The sequence below is a fragment of the Sus scrofa genome, chromosome 9 (genome assembly GCF_054392235.1).
Source record: "Sus scrofa isolate SSC_HxYL_T2T_F1_AM1 chromosome 9, Sscrofa_HxYL_maternal_Yorkshire_Landrace_v2.0, whole genome shotgun sequence".
Lineage (NCBI taxonomy): Eukaryota > Metazoa > Chordata > Mammalia > Artiodactyla > Suidae > Sus > Sus scrofa.
The window spans coordinates 8,184,754-8,208,471 of NC_139391.1; the positions used below are offsets into that span (position 1 = coordinate 8,184,754).

Here is a 23,718-nt window from a genome sequence, read left to right on the forward strand (position 1 = left end):
TGGCTGTTGAGAAGTAAAAAGCTAAATGAATCTCATGTAAAACCCTGAATCAAGACAAAATTTTGCTGGTGCAGAACTGAGCCACTGTGGCCTTCTACATGAACCTCCTGCAAATACCTTGTTCAGAATAGCTCGGCGCTTTCAACAATGACTTAGCAAAGAGAATCCAGCTCAAGGCCACTACCACAATTCAAGAATAGAAAAGGAAGAGAGAAACAGAAAAAGAACAAGTGAAGAATGCTCGTCAGAAAAAAATATTGCTGTAAAGAAGATGAAAATAGGACCACACTCATGGCATGCAGAAGTTCCCAGGCTAGGAGCTACAGCAGCTGGCCTACGCCACAGCCACAGCCACAAAGGATCCAAGCTGCATCTGTAGTCTACACCACAGCTCATGACATCGCAGGAGCCTTAGCCCACTGAGCGAGACCAGGGATTGAACCTGCATCCTCATGGATCTCAGTTGGGTTTGTTACTATTGAGCCATGATGGGAACTCCAAGGACCAAACATTGTGCCATGAATCTAAGACCCTTAGTGGAAATATTTAGCACTGAGAGTACAAAACAGTGATGTAAGAGGTCAGGCTACATGAGAAGATGCAGTGTAAGAAGAATAAATAAGAAAATGAAACCATCACTGAAGTGAAGGGGAAACTGGAAGGGTCACAAGGAACAGTAAAGACTGGAAAACACAATAGAGAGTAGAGCAAGAAAATAATAGGGAAATCAGAAAAGGAATTACATATGTCTATTTCAGTCTCAGAAAAAGAAACATAATGAAATACAACCAATATTTAATGATAAAATCCAAGGTAACATTTCTGACATAAAAATAAACATATAAATACACACAAAGTTGTAAGAAAAAAAAATTCTCCATTTTTATGTTGTGCTTTTTTTTTTAGTTGATAGTAGCCCTTGCTTTCAAGCTTTTTTTTTTTTTTTTTTTTTTTTTTGGCTGAGCCTGCAGTCTGCAGAAGTGCTCAGGTCAGGGACTGAACCCACACCACAGCAGTGACCATGCCAGATCATTAACCACAAAGCCACCTGGGAACTCCTGTGACAGCTTACCTTAACAAGAGCATCTTTGGGTTAGGTGACAAGTGCTCTAGTAGCTTTTTTTTTTTTTTTTCTTTTTTTCTTTTTATGGCCACACCTGAGGCATATGGAAGTTCCCAGGCCAGGGGTCAAATCGTAGCTGTAGCTGTAGGCCTATGCCACAGTCATGGCAACACCATATCTGAGCTGCATTTTTGAACTATGCCACAGCTTGCAGCAATGCTGCATCCCCAACCCACTGAGCAAGGCCAGGGATTGAATCCTCACTGACACTATGTTAGGTTCTTAACCCACTGAGCTACAACAGAAACTACTCTACCAGTTTTTAAAACCTCAACCTATGCCCATCAATTTTGTGGCTGCTCCCAAAATTTCCATTAGCAATAGCTTTTACCTACACAAAAGACAATGGACCCAGTCCAGTTTAAGCTGTGACCTAGTCTGTTTTTTAAGTCAGACCCAGTCCAACTCCAGCCAGCAACCACCAACAGTTCCAACGTGGAATCTGGGGGTTGCAGAAAGGATTGAACCAGTAGATCCCAAAGAATGGGAACTGTGGACTGATTCCAAACAATGGGGAATTACAGCTGCCACAAGCAGTTCCCAATGTGGAATCTGGGGGTAGAACCAAATGATGGCATTTCCCCTTCAAACTGTGGAAAGTCAATTGGATTGGGAACTCAATGCAAAGAAAGCAGAGCTCAGAACTGAGAGGAACTTATCCATAACCTTTGGAAATTGTGAGAAAGAGAATTCAAAAGGGTTTGTAGGTACAATGCTTGTGTTCATTATCCCTAAAGCCATTGGAAGTCTCCTTTGGTCCCACTGCTGCCACCAAATCTGTTAAAAAAATAAAATTCAACTGATTAAATTTGAAGATCTAATGGGCTTTATTCAAGAGTTCCCCCTCTGGCACAGTGGAAAGGAATCCAATTAGTATCCATGAGTATGCGGGTTCTATTCCTGGCCTTGCTCAGTGGGTTAAGGGTCCAGCATTGCTGTGAGCTGTGGTGTAGGTTGCAGACGAGGCTCAGATCCCGTGTTGCTGTGGCCATGGTGTAGCCTGGCAGCTGCAGCTCAAATTTGACCTCTAGCCTTGGAACTTCCATATGTCTCAGGTGTGACCCTAAAAAAGCAAAAATAAATAAATAACTGGTTTTATTCAATGACTCATGAATTACACAGCATCCCATCTAAAAGACAGAAAAGAGCTCTAAGGAGCTGTACACAATTGAAAGCTTTTATGGCAGCAGGGGGTGGGAGAAGGAGGTTTGTAGAAAGAATGGTTGTTTTAGGCAGTGACATTCCTATGTGGGACAGTTGGGGTCTACAGGGTGGGTTACCTCACTAGTACTGGCCAAGTAATTCCAGATCAAGTGGTGAAAGATCACATTTCAGAGAGGCTGACACTGCAGTTAGGCTAGGTGTTAAGTCTTGGTTTTGCCAACATGGGGCTTAGCACAAGTGACTCCATTTTGGGTCTGTTGTTTCTGTGAAGAGAGAAATGATTTAAAGGTAGAATTCTTAACTAAAAGGGAAGCAGAACTTTAAAATCTGAAAAATCCTCAGCCTATCCACATTGAAAGGATTAAGAAAACTCATTTGGGAGAGAATACAAAGAGTGTGGCAGGATTTGATAAGAAGACAGATTTAGATCTATCATTCCAACAGAAGCTAGGAACTATTCAAGACAATGGGGAAACTGGTTGGTCATCTAAAAGACAGTGTATCATCAAAGTCAATAGAAGAATGACCCCAAAGGCACTCCCATCAGAGTCCCAAAATGAAAGGATGTGGGGAAGAATTATTTCAAAGGAGGAGCTTCTGCTGCCTGGCACCCTCTCACATTGCAGGCTCTGGTCCCCCCAAAGTCTGGTACCTAGCACCTCAGCTGCCCTAGATGTAGTGTAAAATGTGGTGGTTGCCCTTTCAGAAGGCAGGTGGTAAACCTTGGCAGCATCTACAGCATCAGGTGTGGCTACATCCACTTAGATTCCACAGGATGGACACTCCTAGAACCTCTGGTGTACAACCCAGAGGACCACTTTGGGGTACACTCCCACCATGGCAATTCCCAGCAGAGCTGTGATGGTGTGGCTACCCTTAAACCCCCCAACTGGTAGAGCCACTGGCATGAGATTCCACCTCCAGAGCCACAGGTGCAGGACTCTAACCTATGAGAGCTGGGGTGGGGCCACTCCAATTAGTCTTAAACAAGTCCCTGCCTCAGTATGCCTTAAGGTTTTGGACTTGCTTGGGATCTGTTACCACTTTTTTCTTTCCTATTCTCCTTTTTGGAATAGGAACGTCTATCCTATGCTGTTCCATCATTGTATTTTAGAAACATATAACCTGTTTAACTTTCAGGTTCATAGGTCATTGCCATAAATGGAATCTACCCTGAGTCTCACCCACGTTAAAAATTAAGACAGAAACTTAGAGTTGGGAGACCAGAAGAGGGAACGCTCACACCCTGCAGTGATAGCCAAGTCCAGCAAGACAGATTAGTCTTCCTTCCTGTCAAGGACTCAGCCAATGAAAAGCCAGACTTTGATTTTCAGAGCCCTCCCAACTTGCTTCTCCCTCTATAAAAGCATTCTTGGAGTTCCCTTGTGGTACAGTAGGTTTAAGGTCTGGCATTGTCAATGCAGCTTCTTGGGTTGCAGCTATGGCATGAGTTTGATTTCTGGCTCAGGAACTTGCACATGCTGTGGGCACAACCAAAAAGAAAAAAGCATTCTCCTTCCCTTGCCACGAAGGGACCTGCATGTGGCTTGCCATGGCTGCATAACTGCCAAATCGCAATTCTCTGCTGATTCTTAATAAACCCATTTTTGCTGGAGAAATAATGGGCAGTGTGTTTGCTTTCAGTTAACACTCAAATCTAATTTAGATGAGACTTTGGACTTGGACTTTTGAGTTGACACCAGGACAGATTAAGATTCTCAGAGTTACTGGGATGGAATGAATATATATTTTGCATGTGAGAAAGCCATGAATTCTGGGTGGGCAGGAGCAGAATGCAATGGTGTGAATGTTTGTGTCGCCTACCCAAATTCTTATGGTGTATCCTCCAAAAGGTGACGGTGTAGTAGGTAGGTCTTTGGGAGGTGCTTAAATCAGGAGGGTGGATCCTTCATGAATAGCATTAATGCCTTTATTTTCCATTTTTTTCTTATTTCTAGGGCCTCACTCATGGCATATGGAAGTCCCCAGGCTAGGTGTCTAATCAGAGCTGTAGCAGCTAGCCTACACCACAGCCACAGCAAGACCAGATCTGAGCCTCATCTGTGACCTACACTACAGCTCATGGCAATGCTGGATCCTTAACCCACTGAGCAAGGCCAGGGATTGAACCTGTGTCCTCATGGATGCTAGTCAGATTCATTTCTGCTGAGCTACGAGAGGACTGCCAGGATTAGTGCCTTTATAAAAGGGCCTCCAGAGAGATCCCTCACCCCTCCCACCCTGTGAGAACATAGCAAGAAGGCGCTGGTGATGAACTGCGAAGAGTGCCCTCACCAGGTGACTGGGCTGGTGCCTTGATCTTGGACCTCCCAGTCTCCAGAACTGTAAGCAAGAAATTTTCTGTTGTTTTAAGCTGATCAGTCTGTGGTATTTTGTTATATAGCAGCCTGAACAGACTAAGATAGAAAGACATCCTTTGTTCATAGATTGGAAGACTTAATATTAAGATTAGCAGCAAACTCACACTTCCAGACTTCAAAACTTACTACAAAGCTACAATAATGAAAACTGTGGTCATGGTATAAGGACAGACATACAGAGGAATGGAACAGAACAAATAATTCAGAAATAAATCCTCCACATATAAAATCAATTGACTTTCAATAAGAGTGTGAAGACCATTCAATGAGGAAAGGCCAGCCTTCAACAAACATTACTAGGAAAACAATATCCATACACAAAAGAATGAAGGTGGAGGATCCTTAACTTACGCCATATACAAAACTAACTCAAAATGGATCAAAGACCTAAGAGTCTTAAGAGTTAAAGACCTAAGCTTAAGAGTTAAAGCAATAAAACTGTTTGAATAAAACAGAGGAAAAAAATCTTCATGACACTGGATTTGGCAATGATTTCTCTGATACAAAACCAAAAGCACAAGGGACAAGATAAGTGGATTTGATTAAAATTTAAACTTTTGTGCATGAAAGGACACTATTAGGAGAGTGAGAAGAAACCATACAGAATGGGAAGAAATATTTGCAAATCTACATACCAAAGAATAAGTATCTATATTAAGAACTCCTATGAGGAGTTCCAGTCATAGCTCAGCAGTTAACAAATCTAACAAGGATCCATGAGGACAAGGGTTTGATCCCTGGCCTTGCTCAGTGGGATAAGGATCCGGCATTGCTGTGAGCTGTCATGAAGGTCACAGATGTGGCTTGGATCCCTCGATGTTGTGGCTGTGGTGTAGGCTGGCAGCTGCAGCTCCAATTCAACCCCTAGCCTGGGAACCTCCATATGCTGCTGGTGCAGCCCTAAAAAGCTCAAAAAAAAAAAAAGGAATGAAATTCTGATAAATGTTATAACATGGGTAAACACTGAAAAACATCATGTCACGTGAAGGAAGCCAGACACAAAGGACAAATATGTATGACTTCACTTATATGTGGTACCCAGAGTAGGCAAATTCACAGAGGTAGCAGAATAGAGGTTATCAGGGAGTGGGCAAAGGGAGAAATGGAGTTACTGTTTAGAATAGCTTATTTCCTAGAATTTTATATAAATGATGACATAAATTTTCCTCTTCTTTGTCCAACTTTTCACTAAGGATAATTTTCTGAGATTCATCTATGTTGTATCAACAGTTCATTCTGCCTTATTAAAGCATACTATTCTGTAGTAAGCATGTACTATGATTTGTTTATATATTCATCTTTTCATGAACATTTGGATTATTTCTAGTCCTTAGCTAATGTAAGTAAAACTCCTATGAACATCTGTGTGCAGTTCTTGTATAGACACATGCTTTCATTTCTTGTGGGTAAACATTTTGGCTATTTTTACATAACTATGTTTAATTTTTTTTTTTTTTGCCTTTTTAACATATATGCAGTGTGGTTTTAATTTGTATTTCCCTGGAGTTCCTGTTGTGGCTCAGTGGGTTAAGAACCTGACTAGTATCCATGAGGATGCAGGTTTGATCCCTGGCCTCGCTCAGTGGGTTAAGGACTCAGCATTGCTATGGCTATAGCTCTGATTTGACTCCTAGCCTGGGAACTTCCATATGTCACACCTGTGGCCCTAAAAAAAAAAAGAAAAAAAAAAGTAATTTGTATTTCCCTAGTGGCTAATGATGCCAAGCATTTTTCATGTCATTTTTCTACTAAGTTGAATTCTTCACATATTCTGAATACATGTCCTCAATCAAGCATGCCATTTACAAATACTTTCTCAGATTGTTGTTTTTAATTCAGTTCCTTGCTGGCTGTCTTACTGAGAACCTCAGTTCCTCGTTTGCTGGAGGCTTCCCTCAGCATCTTGCTATGAGGCCTCCCCATAGACAACTCACAACGTGGCGGACTGCTGCACAGGAGCAATGAGAAGAATCAGGTTTCGTGAACAGCACAAAAAAGCCAGTAGTGAATCTAACCTTCAAGGTGACACAACCTTTGCTGTATCCTCTTCTTTAGAAGCAAGTCACCAGGTGCAGCCTATATGCAGGAGGAAAGGATCATGCAAAGGTATGAGTACCAGGAGGCAGATACCATTTCAGAAACTGTATCCAGAAGATACAGATACCTACAATAAACACTATCTTCGGAATTCTTTGTCTTCAGTACTATAATTTTGACTTTTATCGTACTAGAATTTCTGAATGTTGCTGCATATACAATCTTTTTCTTTGCTTTCTCATGAGTTTCTCAATTTAATGCTCTCACAAATTCAATCAATATATCCAGCTTACTACTTATCTATGTTTTTTATTTCAACTACTATATTTTTACTTAATAGCTATATTTGTTTTTTTAGGATTCTTGTTCCATATTCCTATCTTATCTCTTTAATAATTATTATGCTATCTTTATTTATTTTTGCTTTTTTTTTAGGGTTGCACTCAAGGCATATGGAAGTTCCCAGTCTAGGGGTAGAATTGGAGCTACAGCTGCCGGCCTACACCACAGCTACAGCAACTCGGGATCCAAGTCACATTTGTGACCTACACCACAGCTCACAGCAATGCCAGATCCTTAGCCCACAGAGTGAGGCCAGGGATTGAACCTGCATCCTCATGGATACTAGTCGGGTTCATTACTGAGTCACAATGGGAATTCCTATTGTGCCATCTTTAAATTACTGGTTCTTTTTAAGTATTTCTGCTTCAGTTGGTATTCACTCTTTCGAGGCAGTTTTCAGGGATCCAACTACACTGGCTTGTAAGTCCAAATTCTCCTGGGCTATGGGCTATAACTCTGGGAAGGTATACAGAGCAAGGGTCAAAGATTAGAATGTAAGGAGTTCCCTTCGTGACTCAGCGCTTAACAAACCCAAGACCCATGAGGTTGCAGGTTCAATCCCTGGCCCCGCTCAGTGGGTTAAGGATCCGGCGTTGCCATGAGCTGTGGTGTAGGTTGCAGACGTGGCTCAGATCGATGTTGCTGTGGCTGTGGTGTAGGCCAGCAGCAGTAGCTCCAATTTGACCCTAGCCTAGGAACTTCCATATGCAGCAGGTGCAGCCCTAAAGAGAAAAAAAAAAAAAAAAAAAAAAGGCTAGAATGTCAATTATCTAAGGTGGGGAAGGAATAAACCCTGGGAGAGTTCTGGGAACCACAAGATCACATATAACTGCTCCCATTCAGTATCATTCCACCAAACCAAACTTGACTTCAGGACCTTAGCTTTAAACGCAGTCTTGGAAGGAGTAGCTCTTGCCAGAGGCATTTTTCCTAGATTACAGTCCACTAACTGACGGGTTTTGGAAGGGTAAAGAGTGAGTGAAAGGCCTAGGGCAGGCAGATCATTCCCCACTTAGTTCTTCAACTCCTCACTTATCAGAGATTTTATACTGTCCTGTGTTATCCATGTGGATACCTGCACCTGTAGTCTGGACTGTGGCTCCCATTTCTATAGCAGAGGGAAAAACCTGTAGGCAAAGGTAAGCCCTTTTCTCTTGAAGGGGCCAAAATAATAAATATTTTTGGCTTTTTGGGCCAAAAGATTTGTTATAACTACTCAATTCTCCCTTTGTAGTGAGAAAGTATGGCGGAGTTCTAACAAAATTTAATTTAAAAACAGAAACAGATAGCGGGAGTTCCCTTCGTGGCTTGGTGGTAATGAACCTGACTAATATCTATGAGGACGCAGGTTTGATCCTTGGCCTCGCTCATTGGGTTAAGGATCCAGAGTGCTGGGAACCTGTGGGTGTAGGTTGCAGACTCAGTTCAGATCCTTTGTTGCTGTGGCTGTGGTGTAGGCCCACAGCTAGAGCTCCGATTCAATCTCTAGTCTGGGAATTTCCATATGCCACAAGTGCAGCCCTAAAAAGACAAAATAAATAAATAAATAAATAAATAAACAAACAGGTAGCAGGCTGGATTTGGCAGGACAGCCATTTGTCACCCCTGTCCCAAGATAAAGGTGGAATTAGGAGTGAGGAGGCATAAGCAGAACTTAAACTGCCTTTTTTTTTTTTTTTTTTTTCTTTTTGCCTTTTCTAGGGCCTTTCCTGCGGCACATGGAGGTGCCCAGGCCAGGGGTCTAATCGGAGCTGTAGCCTCCAGCCTACGCCAGAGCCACAGCAACAGGGGATCTGAGCTTCGTCAGATCCTAGTCAGATTCGTTAACCACTGAGCCACAATGGGAACTTCTTAAACTGTTTTTCTTAACGCATCCTATTACTGCCTCCACCAGTAGCCCTATCTTTCGAGTTATAGCCACTTTCCCTTACCATCAACAGCTGAAGAGTCTTCTGACCCCCCAAGGGTTTCTCATTTCTGCTGTTGTTTTGTTATTTTCCTGGGTTCCATGTTTCCTTTAGTTCTAGGGAGGAAGTAGCATATGCTAATTCACCACTTTGGCAGGAATGGGAAACCAAGTCAATAATAGTTTTCTTTTGTGTTTATTTATACATTTTTGGCAGCAAAATTGTGTTTATTAAAAAAAAAAAAACTGTACTATGAACACATATCTCTGCTTCAGTTGAAGAACCCAGCCAAATAAAAAGACCAATATTAAAAGCAGCATTAACTAGTTACTGCCTTAAAGATACATAAAAAGAATCAAATGCTACAGTGTGTAGGACGATCATCACCCCCATGTCAGAAAACACAACCTCTTCCAAATAAAGAATATGACCCATCTGCCATATTGAATTGATATTTATTTCAGGACATGCCATGTCAAAATAAAACAAAAGAGTCAACCCTCGCCTCCAACAATAATATTGTATTATAAAAGCACTTTACAACTCCATCCCGTCTTTAGTATAAGTTACTGGGGTATGTGGGCTAATGATTATCTGAAAGCATTTCCCTATTCAGACCCATAATCCAAGTGCTCTCTGAACATTACAAGGTGACAGTAAGTGGGAAGTGGAGGAGGAAGAGGAAAGAGAGGGGCGTAAGATTCTTCCAGTTAAGGGTGTTGCAATGAGGGGATGGGAAAGTATGAAGATATTTTTGTTGTCTTTTCATCTTTATACTGTGTTAAGTAATGCTTACAACATAAATTCAGCAGGCTTTTCCTGAGCTGTAACTCAGAAATTTTCTTCCTGCAAACAATGTATTTACAAATGTGTTTATTAACTTACACAGCAATCTCACAATAACTAGTAGTTTAAAATGGTGCACTCTTAGTATATTTGTTTGCAGTGTTTTAAGGGAAATACATATTGCCATTGTGATGACGCTCTAAACAGCCTGAATAAAACATCTAAAAATTGAAAGTAGTTTAAAAAAAGGCAAAGAAATAAATTATCAACAAAGAAAAGATTAACTGTAGCTTAAATATAAAACTAAATCACTGGTTAATTAACCAAACTATACAGATCTAATAAAAAGCAAAACCAGATGGAGAGAACCAACACACACACACAAAAAGCTGAAAAATAAGGCATAAATCTGCATAATATTAAGTTTTATTTTCATTCTCTCCTTTTCCTCTTCTATATATGCTTTTTCAGATCTGTCTCTAGGGGCTTATAAGAAAAGTTTCCATTTTAAATTTGACCTCAAATGTCCTGAGCAAAATATTTGCTATTCTGTTGAGGAGTCTTTAGCTTTAGATATTATTGTTTCTACTGGTTACAGTAGTTTTGATAAAGGTGCCAAATTTAAATTCTTCCACTAGTTGTTAAAGGAATTTGATTTCTACAGGGCCTTGCCTGCACAGCATTAAAAAAAAAAAAAAGAAAGAAAGAAAGGAAGAAAGGAAGAAAAGAAAAAGAAAACTCAAGAGAAATCTATTGCTTAAAAAAAAGTTTTTGCTTTTTTTTAAACAAACAGAATAACTATTTTGACAATTTAAAAAGCCTGGGAGAAGTAGTTCTTAAAATACCTCTTTAAAACCTACTCTGAAGCACTTTTATTTTTCTCTCCCAGAGTTTTACATGTGAAATGTTCACTTGTTTTGGTCAGAAATCTATTTTATGTTCATTTACTTGTACGTACACAGGACGTTGTTCATTAAGACTCATTCTGAAAATGTACCAGAACGCTTTTCTTATTCCAGCACTGCCTACTATGACAGTTAAGCTCTGATCTTGATTAAGGTCTAAATAATTTATATCAGTGCTCAAGAGTAATCTTGGGTATCTTGGCCCAAAGCCTAGAGCAAGGGGTATATTAAAACAGAAGGAAAATTCCAGTGGGCTTGGTCTGACTACTGCTTTGCCGAGTCTTGTTTGTTTTGAGGGAGGGAGGGCAGGAGTAGAGAACACAGTCAAGGAGAAGTGAGTGAAACAGGAAGAGATCAAGTAGGTAGGCAAGTGCTCTTGTGAACAACTGCTCCTTAACCAAGCCACATACTGTTGAGATTTCCATCATTTAGAAGTACATTCTCATAACATTAAAAAGGAAGAAAAATGTTAAGAAAATGTATCTAATTGTTAAAGTTATCACTGGAATATGCTGGAATCATTTGGCTTTTTGTAAAATATAAGTAATGAAGACACTGACTTTTTTGTGCTTGTGAAGCTAATAGATCATCTCCATGTGACAGGCAGCAATGATGAATTGCAATACGTTATTACTGAAGGGAAAAGGTTCAAGCCAATATTCACACTGCAGTCAATGAAAGAGTAAGGGGGCCAAAGCAGTGAGCTTCTGGAGGAAAGCTAAAGATGCCACGGGGGATTAGCAGGAACAGCCTCCTTCGCTGACCGGTTGCTCCTGAGGCTTTTCCAGTTTTATGTCAATCACTGAAACAAAAGTTAAGGAGATATAAATGGGAAAGTACAATTCCAATTCTGCTGAACACTGACACCTCTGGTAAGCCTCCCTTCCATTCCTATTTGGCGTCAGAGTCTACCCAGCTACTATTTTCTTTTTCTTTTGTCTTTTTAGGGCCACACCTGCAGCATATGGAGGTTCCCAGGCTAGGCGTCGAATTGGAGCTGTAGCCGCCAGCCTATACCACAGGCACAGCAACGCTGGATCCGAGCAGTCTCTGACTTACAACCACAGCTCACGGCAACACTGGATCCTTAACCCACTGAACAAGGCCAGGGATCAAACCTGCAACCTCATGGTTTCTAGTCAGATTCGTTTCCACTGCACCACGTTGGGAACTCCAACCCAGCCACTACTTTCTATACAGACAGCTCACCATATGAGGTGCTCAGGTGGAATAAACTTGCTTATATGTACTATATGCAGCAAGATTCAGAAAAACATTAATTCCTAATTTTGGGAATCTATACTAAGGGAATTATTCTACAGAGGCAAGAAACCATATAAAGATGAAACTGACACAACTGTGTAAATCAACTATACTCTAAAAAAAGATGATGTTTCTTATAGAATTATCTACAATAAAAATCTGAAAATAGCCTACAAGAGAGTTCCAACACAGGGAGAGAACTGAATAAATGATGGGGCTTCAACTCAATGGAATACACTATGCTCTTAGAATAAAGGGTTGGAAAACAAAACATTTAGAAGTCAGAAGAGCTGAATAAAAAGTGCTATGAGGGAGCTCTCATTGTGGCGCAGTGGAAACGAATCTGACTAGGAACCAAGAGGTTTCGGGTTTGATCCCTAGCCTCGCTCACTGGGTTAAGGATCTGGTGTTGCCATGAGCTGTGGTGTGGGTCACAGACATGGCTTGAATCTGGCGTAGACCAGCAGCTGTAGCTCCAATTCGATGCCTAGCCTGGGAACTTCCATATGCCGAGGGGGTGGCCCTAAAAAGACAAAAAACAAAACAAACAAAAAAACCTGCTACGAATTCAGTGTTCCCTGATGGCTTAAGTGGGTTAAGGATTCAGCAATGTCACTGCTCAGGCAAGGGTTTGGTGCCAGGTCTAGGAACTTCCATATGCCACAGGTGTGGCCAGAACAAAAACACAACACCAAAGTGCTATGAATTCTATGGCTTAATAAAACGTCTGTATATGAAAAACAATAGAAAGTAAATATAAGACAAACCATGAAAATACCACAATTCAAAAATCTTTCAAATAACTAATATTATATATGCTTCACTATGTCCCATTTCTAAAAGCAGAGATGGTGATAAAACTCCAGATTGAGTTTTTTTCTGCCTATACCAAGTAAAAAGCTCAAATATTAAGAAAAAAAAAAAAAAGCAGGGGGGGAGAAAGTATGATATATACCGTGGGTGAAAAGGCCAGATACAAGGGGAGTCAAAATTAAGAAGCAAGAAGCTGGGATTCTAAGAGTTTCCTGCTCATTAAAAATTAAGCAGAAGTTCCCATCGTGGCTCAGTGGTTAACAAATCCGACTAGGAACCATGAGATTTTGGGTTTGATCCCTGGCCTTGCTCACTGGGTTAAGGATCTGGCTTTGCTGTGAGCTGTGGTGTAGGTCGTAGACACGGTTTGGATCCTGAGTTGCTGTGGCTCTGGCATAGGCTTGGCAGCTACAGCTCCAATTAGACCCCTAGACTGGGAACCTCCATATGCTGCAGGTGCGGCCCTAGAAAAGGCAAAAAGACCAAAAGCAAAAAAAAAAACAAAATGAAACATAAAAAACAAAAAATCAAGCAAACAAGCAAACACAAACCCTCTCAATTATTAATTGCAGTGAGCAGCATGCATTTGTTTTTGTTTTTTTTTTTTTTTTTGTCTTTTGTCTTTTTTTGTTGTTGTTGCTATTTCTTGGGCCGCTCCCTCGGCATATGGAGGTTCCCAGGCTAGGGGTTGAATCGGAGCTGCAGCCACTGGCCTTCGCCAGAGCCACAGCAACGCCGGATCCGAGCCGCGTCTGCAACCTACACCACAGCTCACGGCAACGCCGGATCCCTAACCCACTGAGCAAGGGCAGGGACCGAACCCGCAACCTCATGGTTCCTAGTCGGATTCGTTAACCACTGCGCCACGATGGGAACTCCAGCAGCATGCATTTGATCTCATTTGCTACAGACAAATGCCAAGCTTTTTTGCTCCTAATCCTTGGCTGTAAAAGGTAATGGTATAATATTTCTAAGCCATCCAAGTGGGGCTGTAAAGACTTGTGTTCACAAAAATTTTCTGATGAAACAAAAAGGATACTGTCTTCTCTGCTTCTATCCTGTGTGCTTTCCATTCCAGGCAGAGCTGCTGCAACACGTCGGAAGAGCTGTGGAAAAGAGATAATTGGGAGGGGAATTTTTTTTAAATTACTCAATGAATTTATTACATTTAGAGTTGTAAAAGGGTAATTTTAACAAATGGTATCAAGTAAAGGTAGATGACCATTGGATGGTGAGTTAAACGATATGGCTTCTGGCTTATTCCTTAGACTTCAGCATAATGAAAGCACATTAAAATGTCAATTTATTCTATAAATAAATACTGTATGAAAAGTAGTATACCAAGTACCAAGAGGAATAAAGGTATGATCCTTGCTTTCCAACTGGTCAAATTAGGTATGAGAGAATAGCTAGGAAATAAGCAGCAAAAATATCATTTGAGTCATAAAAACAAAGTATTATGGGAACTCAGAGAATAAGGAGAAATTTGTTCATTTAGTTAAACAGTATTGTGGCATTCCTATCTTTTATAATGAGTTAAAGTCAATCCAGTCAAAATTACCCTTTATAATTCCTTAGGAAATCATTATGTTAGAAACCAGCGTATTTCCTCTCAAGTCCAATAGAATTGGCTTTTCCTTCAACATTGGAAAGAGGAGTAGTAGAAGTAGTTGGCTTGTGTTTTGAGGCATGATGTTATGAAAGATATCTTCAAAAGGAAAATCACACTCAAACCTGGTGAACTGTTCACTTGGAGAGACATATGGGAACAAAAACTGCCTGAAGCAACAAGAGACTCATACTTTCTTCTTTGTGGCCAAATCTAGCTAATCACTTATTGGGTAGAATGGCAGGTGAAACTGCCAGATTATTTCAATCACTTCTCTGTTAGACCTGTAGTGTAAAATTCCTATAAATTAAATGCACATATGATGTAACTACCTTGCACCAAGTACCTGCTTACTTAGAGTCTAAAGTTCTCTAAGGATACAGAAATGAACAAGATGTAGTTTTTTTTTTAATTCCCCCTGCTCTTTAGGGCTGCACCCGTGACATATTTAAGTTCCCAGGCTAAGAGCTGAATCGGAGCTGCAGCTGCTGGCCTACACCACAGCCACAGCAACGCAGGATCTGAGCCGTGTCTGTGACCTTCACCACAGCTCAAGGCAATGCCAGACCCCTGACCCAATGATTGAGACCGGGAATGAACCCGCAACCTCATTGTTACTAGAAGGATTCATTTCCACTCTGCCACAACAGGAATGCCAAGACGTAGTTTTTAAATTCAAGGAGCTCACGGTTTGGCAAAGGAGAATGACTCAAAACATTCTTTGTGCTACAAGTGATGAGGGCTATAAAATAAGGAAGTTGGAAATGATGAATACAGATGTAAGAAGGCCCTACAGAGGAGGCTGATAAAAATCCTCATGCAATGACATTTGACTTGGGACTTAAAGGCAGTTTTTAAAATTTCATTTGGCTGAAAAACATACTGTACAATGCACTCAAAGTTGAAGTGTTCCATAAATGTTGCTGAATTAAAATGAGAAGAAACAGGAGTTCCTGTTGTGGTACAGCGGAAACAAATCTGACTAGGATCCATGATGTTGCGGGTTCGATCCCTGGCCTTGCTCAGTGGGTTAAGGATCCAGGATTGCCATGAGTGTGGTGTAGGTTGCAGACGAGGCTCAGGTCCTGCATTACTGTGGCTGTGGCGTAAGCCGGCAGCTGTAGCTCCGATTTGACCCCTAGCCTGGGAACCTCCATATATTACAAGTATGGCCCTAAAAAGCAAACATAAATAAATAAACAAAAATAAAATGAGAAGAAACAGAAAGAAGGCCAGAGCTGAAGAATGGAACTCTAGTAATCTGTTTAGAGAAATAAATATAGAGAAGGAGCCCATCTTTATCCGTTGGCAATAGTCTGATGGTTGCCCAACATCACTCATTATTAGAGAAATGCAAATCAAAATTACAATGAGGTGCCACCTTACACCAGTCAGAATGGCCATCATTAAAAAGTTTCAGGGCGGGAGTTCCCGTCGTGGCGCAGTGGAAACGAATCCGACTAGGAACCATGAGATTGCGGGTTCGATCCCAGGCCTCACTCAGTGGGTTAAGGATCCGGCGTTGCCGTGGGCTGTGGTGTAGGTCGCAGACGCGGCTCAGATCCTGAGTTGCTGTGGCTGTGGTGTAGACCAGCGGCTACAGCTCCAATGAGGCTCCTCATCTGGGAATCTCCATATGCCGAAGGTGCGGCCCTAAAAAGAAAAAAAAGAAAAAAAAAAAGAAAAAAAAAAAAAAGTTTCAGGGCGTTCCCTTGCAGTGCAATGGGTTAAGGATTTGGTTTAGTCACTGCTGTGGTGCAGGTTCAATCCCTGGCTGGAGGATTTTTGAAAGCCACAAGCTTGGCTTTAAAAAAAAAAAAAAAAAAAAAAATCTACAAATAATAAATGCTGGAGAGGATGTGCAGAAAAGGGAACCTTCCTATACTGTTGGTGGGAATTTAAGTTGGTAAACCACTATGGGAAAGCATATGGGTCTTCAGAAAAATAAAAACAGAATTACCATAAGATCCAGCAGCTCCACTCCTGGGCATATACCTCGACAAAACTATCATTCAAAAAAATGTTTATAGCAGCACTATTCACAATAGCCAACGCATGGCAACAACCTAAATGTTTATTAACAGATGAATGGATAAAGATATACATTAATATACAATGGAATACTACTCAGCTGTGAAAAAGAATGAAATGATGCCATTTGCAGCAATATGGACGGAACTAGACATTATCACACTAAGTGAAGTCAGAAAGAGGACAAATATCATATGACATCACTTATATGTGGAATCTGAAATAGGGCACAAATGAACATATCTACAAAACACACTTATAGACATCAAGAACAGACTTACCGTTGCCAAGAGGGGGGAGTGGGGAAAGGATGAATTGGGAATTTGGGGTTAGGCGATGCAAACTTATATATAGAATGGATAAACAACAAGGTCTTATAGTACAGGGAACTATATTCAATATCCTGGGATAAACCATAATGGAAAAGAATATAAAAAAGAACGTATATATGTCCATAACTGAGTCATTGCTGTACAGCAGAAATTAACATAACATTGTAAATCAACTATGTTTCGATAAAAAAATAAATTAGGGAGTTCCTATTGTGACTCAGCAGTAATGAACCTGACTAGTATCCATGAGGACATGGGTTTGATCCCTGGTCTTGCTCAGTGGGTTAAGGATCCGGCATTGCCATTAGCTGCGGTGTATGTCACAGACATGGCTCGGATCTGGCGCTGCTGTAGCTGTGGCATAGGCTGGCAGCTGCAACTCTGATTCGACCCTGAGCTTGGGGACTTCACTGCCACGGGTGTGACCCTAAAAAAAAAAAAAAAAGCCAAAAAAATTTAAAAATTAGTCTGAGGGGGTAGGACTAAGGAGGACCTGAGTAAAATATAACTGTCTTGGTTCTATAACATTTAGTAGTATTTTAGAGACATACCAAAGTTAGGCATTAGCCTCAATAATCAACCAAAATCAGCTATTAGACTTAAAATTGCAGAATGCTTACCTTAACATCATTTCTGGTACTCCAGAAATTGTGCATGATCAAAGATCATGTGGTTGTATAAATTACCATCAATCAAATCAATGTAAGATTAATTGTATAAGGTGGGTTCACTTGCATTAATATATGAATACTCAGTTTCAAACACAGATCAGGAGTCTAGATATAGATATAAGAATAAATGCTACAGGAGTTCCCGTCGTGGTGCAGTGGTTAACGAATCCGACTAGGAACCATGAGGTTGCAGGTTCGATCCCTGGCCTTGCTCAGTGGGTTAAGGATCCGGTGTTGCCGTAAGCTGTGGTGTAGGTCACAGACGCAGCTCGGATCCCAAGTTGCTGTGGCTCTGGCGTAGGCTGGTGGCTACAGCTCCGATTCGACCCCTAGCCTAGGAACCTCCACATGCTGCAGGAGCGGCCTGAGAAAATGGCAAAAAGACCAAAAAAAAGAATAAATGCTACAATAATTAATATCTGTGAAAGTTGTGAATTTTATGAACCAAAAAACCCTTAAAATTTATGAAAGCAAGAGTTCCCATTGTGGCTCAGTGGTAACGAACCCAACTAGTATCCATGAGGACGAGGGTTCAATTCCCAGCCTCGCTCAGTGGGTTAAAGATCTGGCATTGCCTCAAGCTGTGGTGTAGGTCAGAAACTATAGCTCTGATTCGGGAACTTCCATCTGTCTCAGATGTGGCCCTAAAAAGACCAAGAAAAAAAAAAAAAGAAGAAAAGGAAATGGTATTCCAAGCAAAGAGAACAACAATATGAAGATATGGAGGGAATCAGTGACAACTGAGTATTATTTACATATGTCTCAAGACAAGGAGAGATGGGAAGTAAAGAGCCCAACATGTAAACAATATAGAAGATTTTTCATAAAGCTCTACTTATTCAGTTTCAACGATTTTACTTTAACCCTCTACTAATAACCTAGAATTAAAAAAAACAATTTATTGGTCTGTAAATTCTATAAATCTGGGACCACTACTCTATAAGACATGTAGCCCTGAAGAATTTAGTGGGTGAGTTTTTGGTTACTCCATCTTTTAGAAAACAGTTTGATAATGTGAGGTCTCCCCATATTTTCCTGTCCCCAAAACACTCCTGCTACAAACACTGTTAAAACTCTAGCAGTTTATTAAAGATAAAGTAACCAGAATGTATTTTTACAACAATAAACAAAATGCCATGCCCGAGAGCAAATACTTGCCTTACCACAATCTTACCATCAAACACTAAAATAAGTGTTTTACTGAAACAATGCAGTAGGGATATAGTGAGAATATGCTCAATTTACAACTTAACGATCACACAAACTTGTAATCATAACAAAATACTTGTCCTATGAACAATCTTAAGAGTCTGACAAGTCTTTTCTCTTTTGCCCAGACTGCCACACTGAGGTTTTTTACTGTTCACTGAAATGTTGCTAATTCATAAGGCATGCTATTGCCAACTGTAAGAAAATCTTACGCTAGAGAATAAAACACTCGCACAATTATTTTATACCATGTTTTTGTAATCTGATAACCTCAACCCACTCATACTCAAAGAACACTTACTTGCTTTACATTGTATCCTGCTTTTGCACTAGTTTCAATAAACATAACATTCAGCTCTTTGGCTTTCCTCTCTCCTTCCTCAATTGACACTTGCCTGTAGAAAAAAAAAGACGAAGAAATTCATCTTTTTGAAAGATGATAAAAAGATTTATAAACAAGGTTCTGAAATAACTTTTGTTCACATGGTGCTGGTTATATATAGGTAAGAATAGTTTGAACATTCATTAAAGTGCAATACACTTAAAATATGTGTAGGAGTTTGCTGTGGTGAAGTGGAAATGAACCTAACTAGTATCCATGAGGATTTGGGGTTGATCCCTGGCCTTGCTCAGTGGGTTAAGGATCTGGAGTTGTCGTGAGCTGCAGTGTAGGCTGCAGACGAGACTAGATCCTGAGTTGCTATGGCTATGGTGTAGGCCAGCACCTTCAGCTCCGACTGGACCCCTAGCCTGGAAACGTCCATATGCCACAGGTTCGGCCCTAAGAAGAAAAAAAAAAAAGAAAAAAATATCTGTGCACTTCTGTATGTTATACCTAACTGAACATTTTTTTGAAAGGCTTTTTTTTTTTTTTTTTGCCATTACCGCAGCATGCAGAAGTTCCCAGGCAAGGGATTAAACCTGCACCACAGCAGTGACTCAGGACAGAGCAGTGACAACACTGGATCCCTAAACTGCTAGGCCACCACAGAATTCTGAAAAGACATCTTTTCATGACTTGCTTTTAGTTGCTTAGCTCATCTTAGGGCTGCACCCTTGGCATATGGTTCCCAGACTAGGGGTTGAATCAGAGCTACAGGCGCCAGCCTACACCACAGCCATAGCAACAAGGGATCCAAGCCGTGTCTGCGACCTACACCACAGCTCATGGCAATACCGGATCTTTAATCCACTGAGCAAGGCCAGGGACTGAACCTGCATCCTCATGGATACTAGTCGGATTCTTAACCTGCTTAGCCATGACAGAAACTGTTCACCTTGTATTTTTTTAATTTTTAAAATCTTCATAGCCTGCTATTTTCTCTTAAATTATAAGCACTTAGGTTTGTGATGAAAAACTTTTTAATGGCTAGACAATTTGTCAATTTACTACCATAATTTGTGTAACCAGTCCCAAACAATTAGAAATGTACATTGTTTTCAAATTTTACACTGCTGGGAAAAATACTGCTAGGATAGTTCCCATTGTGGTGCACAGGTCTTGGAAGCAGTGGGATGCAGGTCCCATCCCTGGCCCAGCACAGTGGGTTAAGGATCCAGGGTTGCCACAGCTGCGGCTCAGGTCACAACTGTGGCTTGGATCTGATCCCTGTCCGAGGGAAATCTATCTGCCGAGGGGTGGCCAAAAACGAAAAAAAAGAAAAGAAATGATCCAGAGTACACAAAGCACAAAGATGTTCAGAGCAACTTTTTTGGCCACCCAAAAAAGATGTTCCCTCTTTTTCAGTCTTTCCTATCTCAGTGAATGACAGTTACTCAGGCCAAAAATTGAAGTGTCCATTGTGACTCTTCCTTCTCCCAGATCCCATATCCCACCCACCAGTATACTTTCCATTAACTGCAGCAGTACATCCTCTAGTTTTATCTTCAAAATGTGTTTGGCCACTGATCACCACACAAGCTACTACAACCTTGGTCCAAGTCATCATTTCTTGCTTGGAATAAAGCCTGGATCAAGCCTCCGCTTTTCTACCGTTACGTATTTCAACAGAGTCAACAGTGACCTATGCAAAGTACGTTACTCCTCTGCTCACACCCCGAATCTTATTCAGAAAGTCTCTGCCCTACATTACCTGGCCTTCGATATCTTTTTTGTGTTTTGTTTTAATTTAACCTCACTGCCTACTACTCTGTCTATCATTCTCTTTACCAGCTACACAGGCCTCCTTGTTGTCTCTTGAATAAGCTAAGTGTTTTCCCAAGTCAGTGATTTTGCGCTTTCTGAGCCATTGGCCCTAGGACTTTTTCCTCCTCGAGATACCCGCATAAACTTCCTTACTTCCTCAGCATCTTTACTCAAAAGTCACCAGTCATCTTCTTGGGGAGGTCTTGCACTGTTATCTCATCTCATATTTGAAGCTTGCCCTTAACATTTCATATTGATTCCCCTTTTACCTTTAGCATTTATTTTTTTTTTAATTTTTTTACTTTTTTTTTTTTTTTAACACAACCAAATTTTATAGCATGTCCATTCCAAACCCTCGGTGCACTGCCCCCTCACCCCTCAACCTGTCCATTTGGAAACCGTAAGTTTTTCAAAGTCTGTGAGTCTGTTCTGCAAAGAAGTTCATTGTGTCATTTTTTTAGATTCCACATGTAAGTGATAGATAGCATTTGATGTTGGTGTCTCATTGTCTGGCTTCATTTAGTATAATAATTTCTAATTTTTTTTTCGTCTTTTTAGGGCCGCACCAGCAGCATATGGAGGTTCCCAGGCTAGGGGTCCATTTGGAGCCACGGCAATACCAGATCCAAACCGCATCTGTGACCTATACCACAGCTCACGGCAACACTGGATCCCTAACCCACTGAGAGGCCAGGGATTGAACCCGAAACCTCATAGTTCCTAGTCAGATTTGTTTCCACTATGCCATGACAGGAACTCCAGCATGATAATTTCTAGGACCATACATGCTGCTAAAAACGCCAGTATTTTTTTCCTTTTAATGGCTGAGTCATACTCCATTGTGTATATGTACCACATCTTCTTGATCCACTCCTCTGTCAATGGACATTAAGATTGTTTCCATGTCTTGGCTATTGCAAATAGTGCTGTAGTGAACATCGGAGTACATGTGTCTTTGCGAGTCATGGTGTTCTTTGGATAGATGCCCAGGAGTGGGAGTGCTGGATCAAATGGTAGTTCTATTTGTAGTTTTGTGAGGAATCTCCATACTGTTTTCCACAGTGGTTGCACAATTTACAATCCCACCAACAGTGTACTAGGGTTCCTTTTTCTCCACACCCTCGCCAGCCCTTATTGTTTGTAGACTTTTGGATGATGGCCATTCTGGCTTGTGTAAGGTGGTACTTCCTAGTGGTTTTCATTTGCATTTCTCTAATCCTGAGTGATGTTGAACATCTTTTCATGTGTTTTTTTGCCATCTGTATGTCTTCTTTGGAGAACTGTCTGTTTAGATCTTCCGCCCATTTTTGGATGGGGTTGTTTGTTTTCCTGGTATTGAGCTGCAGAATGTGTTTATAAATTTTGGAGATTAATCCCTTGTCAGTGGATTCATTTGCAAAGATTTTCTCCCATTCTGTGGGTTGTTTTTGTTTTGTTTAGGGTTTCCTTTGCTGTGAAAAACTTTTAAATTTGATTAGGTCCCGTTTGTTTATTTTTGCTTGTACTGTCATTACTCTAAGAGGTGGATCTGAGAAGATGTTACTGTTGTTTATGTTGCAAAGTGTTTGGTCTATGTTTTCCTATAGGAGTTTTAAAGTATCTGGTCTTATATCTAGGTCTTTGATCCATTTTGAGTTTATTTTTGTGTATGGTGTTAGGAAGTGTTCTAATTTCATTCTTTTACATGTGGCCGTCCAGTTTTCCCAGCACCACTTACTGAACAGGCTATCTTTTCTCCACTGTATATTCTTGCCTCCTTTGTCATAGATTAGTTGACTGTAGGTGCATGGGTCCTTTAGCATTTATCACTATCAAACATACTATATATTTTTTTACTTATTTATTGTCTAGTTTATTCTCTGGAATAAAAGTTCCTTGAAGACTTTTTTTTTTTTTCCTGTTCACTACTCTATTCTAGAGGAGCATCCTCTGAAATGCAAGTGATACTCAATAAATAACTCCTGAATGAATGATTATTAGCCTGCAAATCCTAAAACTAGTTAGGATTAGGCAAAAATCCTAAATAGTTTTAGAACTCCAAGTCTTCGTAATAAATGGTTCAAAGTTAGCTATAGCATTGGTCCCAACTGTGGTTTGTCAGAAGCAACTAGAAAGATTTGTTAAAATATGGATTCAGGAGTTCCTGTCGTGGCTCAGTGGTTAACGAATCTGACTAGGAACCATGAGGTGGCAGGTTTGATCCCTGGCCTTGCTCAGTGGGTTAAGGATCCAGTGTTGCCATGAGCTGTGGTATAGGTCGCAGACGTGGCTCAGACCCCTCGTTGCTGTGGCTCTGGCGTAGGCTGACGGCTACAGCTCTGATTAGACTCCTAGCCTGGGAACCTCCACATGCCGCAGGAAGTGGTCCTAGAAAAGGCAAAAAGACAAAAAATATATATACACACACATATATATGATATATGTATATATTATATGTATATATTATATATGTATGTAATATATTATTTATATATATTATATATTATATATATGAATATATATTTTACATATGTGTATATTTTACATATATGGATTCAGGGCCCTACTCTGGACTAACTGAATCATAGTATCTAGAAGCAGGATCAAAAATGTTAAAAATTTTAAAGTTGACCATGATACTTTATAGCCATAAAGAGGATATAATAAGCCATATTTACCAAGTGATTCTTGGGTTTGAAACATCGGAATCACTGGACTACAGGGTCAGGAAGAATATTGAGCATCTATATGCTTATAGTGAGACAATGAAAAAGATATATTCTGGTCTTTCCTCCTAGTTTCCACAAAAAGAGTATTTAATTGTCAAAGAAAGTGATAAAGCCATTTAACTGAATTTTTATTAAAATGTTTCTTCTGATTACAAAAGCAATTACTTTTTTTTTCTTTTTGGCCATGCCAGCAGCATGCAGAAGTTCCCAATCCACAGCAGCAACCCAAACTGCTGCAGTGACAACACTGGATCCTTAACCCACTGTGCCACAAGGGAACTCCTAAAAGCA

The 23,718-nt window shown here is 40.5% G+C and overlaps 1 protein-coding gene and 1 long non-coding RNA gene across 5 annotated transcripts in view; both read right to left on the minus strand.

Annotated features, from left to right (window-relative positions):
- The window catches only part of LOC146399715 (uncharacterized), a 22,966-nt gene extending 13,896 nt beyond the window's left edge, over positions 1 to 9,070 (minus strand). The window contains exons 1-2 of the long non-coding RNA XR_014814630.1: positions 8,979 to 9,070; positions 6,684 to 6,744 (exon numbers count right to left, since the gene is read on the minus strand). This is a non-coding gene — a long non-coding RNA (uncharacterized LOC146399715). The remainder of the gene's footprint in view (positions 1 to 6,683; positions 6,745 to 8,978) is intronic.
- A 320-nt stretch (positions 9,071 to 9,390) lies between these two features.
- Positions 9,391 to 23,718, minus strand: part of RAB6A (RAB6A, member RAS oncogene family) — a 61,921-nt gene continuing 47,593 nt past the window's right edge. Inside the window, exons 6-8 of one of the 4 annotated variants that reach the window (XR_014814341.1) lie at positions 15,456 to 18,968; positions 13,761 to 14,851; positions 9,391 to 11,447 (exon numbers count right to left, since the gene is read on the minus strand). Coding sequence is in view for 2 of the 4 variants with exons in the window: in XM_005667096.4 (XP_005667153.1) it covers positions 11,383 to 11,447; positions 13,761 to 13,827; positions 18,875 to 18,968 (226 nt within the window). In the remaining 2 variants the exon portion in view is untranslated. 4 annotated transcript variants of the gene reach the window in all.